Below are 2520 nucleotides of genomic sequence, written 5' to 3'. Positions count from 1 at the left end.
CGCAATTAGTGCTAACAGCCCAGGACAAAGCCGCCGTACTAGTGTCTATGTGACCGTTTGTTTGACTGTTTATTAGAGTGTCTACATGAGCGTTTGTGTGAGACTGTATTAGAGTGTCTATGTGACTGCTTGTGTGAGTTTGTATTAGAGTGTTTATGTGACTGTTTGTGTGAGTGTGCATTAGTGTTTATGTGACTGTTTATGTGAGTGTGTATTTGAATGTCTATGTGAGAGCTTGTATGTGTATGTGTCTGTGTTTGCAAATGCATGTGTGAGCATGTCATACACGGTTTGTTTGTGTGAATGTATCTTCTTTGTGTATGTCTAGAACAATATACAAATACATAAAACTGTTCTGTTATGTTAGTTTTCTGCAATGTTTCATATTTGTGACTTGCAAGTTGTTGTCAGGCTCTGTATCACTGTGTTATGCGCTAAGACTGTCATACCATTTTGCACAGTGATACAGAGCTGTGTCTGCAATCTGTGTATCTTTAATAATCAGCTGATATTCAGTTCCAGCACTGTTTATTGTGCCAGTGAAATGAGCTGATGACATCCCAGGTCCATAGTTGGGTGATGAGAGTGTGTGATGGTTGGTAAATATTAGTTTAGGAGACTCCCCTGGTGATTGTATTAAGAATGCCATACCACTTGAATCCTTAACACCTACAATGCAGTTAAATGTATAACTCTGCCCTTGAGTAACAGATCCAACTTGAGGGCTCAGCACTGGTGTTTGTGATTGAGCACCTAAAAAATATATAATATAAATACATTTTCAGTAAAAAAGCAAAAGACAATGACATTGGAAATATTGCTTGGTAACTTACATGAAATATAAAGTAATATGCAGCATGTCAGTGACTGCAACAGGGTCATGTTAGGAGGGTGTTTTTGCCTTGTTCTGTACTCAGATATAAAAGAAAACCTGCTGAGTGGGACATAAATACTATCAGGAACAGCAGTGTCTGTGTATGCAAATATGAGACAAGTAAATATGTATAAATCTAACCAGCTGAGCTCAGTGATGAGTGAAACAATCAGCAATTACAAGTCTCTACTCAATGTTTACTGGAAATACAAGTGCCATTTGCTAATACATCAGCTCTGCACATCATTTACAAATTGAAAACAACTTTTAAAAAATTAATATCACAAAACACCTTCAGTATCTTTTGATGTAGGTAGATGCATGCTGAACTTTATGGTAGTCACTGTATTATTAGTTTTATACAGTTGAAAGTCTTTATTTTGTATTTTATGTATAGCTGTTCATTTAGGAATATGATGTCTAAAACATTTTAGTTTTTATGCACTGCAGTTTCTACTCCTATTTTGCAAAATATCAGCAACAAGGGTGGCAGAAATATAAAAACTGTGGAGTTATGGAATATTTACTCTTACTGGATTTTAAACAAGAAATAATTTATTGTCATATTATGCTATAATCCTCTGTCACTTTTAGTGGATATGCTGAACATTTTAAATAAATTGGATTATTTATTGAGTTAATAGGTGTTGAAAAAAAGCTACATTCCCCCATCTACTAACATTAAAAATTGTGAAAAAAATAGCATTGGCCAGTTGTGTCTTAACGGTAGGGTGGTGGGAACAGAATGCCCCAGGTGCCAGAAAACGTCGGTGCATCAGGGGCAAACTAACAGCCGTGATCTGAGGGTAGTTCTACCTAAAATACAGGATTCTATTTCACATCTAAAAGTTACCATCCCTCAGTGGTCACCATTAGAAACGGATGTGGTTGTTCTGCTTACGCACAGTGGCACAGATTATTGGCAGCAGCTTTATTTGAGAGTTTGTAGATAGTGATGTCTGGGTGGGTATCTATCTGGTAATAAAAAAAAATATTTTCAGCTAAAACTAAATGAAGATCTAGGCCTCCATTACATATGTAGCATCGCCCGCAAAAGCCGGCGACGCCGTTTTTTGCGCTGTTTTGGTATCACATATACGGCGTAGCATACAAGTTACACCCGTATATTTCACCCGTCGCTCGCAATTTTTGCTCCCATAGGCTAACATGGGACCGCGTCGTAAATCGGTATCCAATATCCAGCGCAAGACCTTACGTGGCGAAAATGGAGAAATCTTACTCCATTTTTACCTCGCCATAAAAGCAGCCATAGCAGGCCTTGCGCTGAGTATAGGAGCACCGTAACTCCCGAAAATGCCTGCAAAAATAAACTAACACCTAACGCATGCGCAATGTCTATCTACCTGTCAACCGCAATCCCCACCACAATAACTAGTAAACTCTATTAACCCCTAAACCGCCATAGCCCACATAGCCTATTAAATGTATTAACCCCTAATCTGCCGCCGCCAACGTCGCCGCCACTATAATAAAGTTTTTAATCCCTAAACCTAAGTCTAACCCTAACCCTAACACCCCCCTAACTTACATATTATTTAAATAAATCTAAATAATATTACTATTATTAACTAAATTATTCCTATTTAAAACTAAATACTTACCTATAAAATAAACCCTAAGATAGC

General features: G+C 37.6%; 1 gene segment (V, D, J or C); it reads right to left on the bottom strand.

Annotated features, from left to right (window-relative positions):
• Nucleotides 1–427: 427 nt before the first annotated feature.
• LOC128647299 (immunoglobulin lambda variable 1-44-like) lies at nt 428–902 on the bottom strand. The segment is given in 2 exon segments: nt 428–753; nt 834–902. Coding segments are annotated over 2 exon segments (375 nt in total).
• Between the last annotated feature and the right edge of the window lie 1618 nt (nt 903–2520).

Source organism: Bombina bombina, chromosome 2 (assembly GCF_027579735.1).
Source record: "Bombina bombina isolate aBomBom1 chromosome 2, aBomBom1.pri, whole genome shotgun sequence".
Lineage (NCBI taxonomy): Eukaryota > Metazoa > Chordata > Amphibia > Anura > Bombinatoridae > Bombina > Bombina bombina.
The sequence above is the reverse complement of the archived record's forward strand: the minus strand, read 5'-3'. Positions and strand labels throughout refer to the sequence as shown.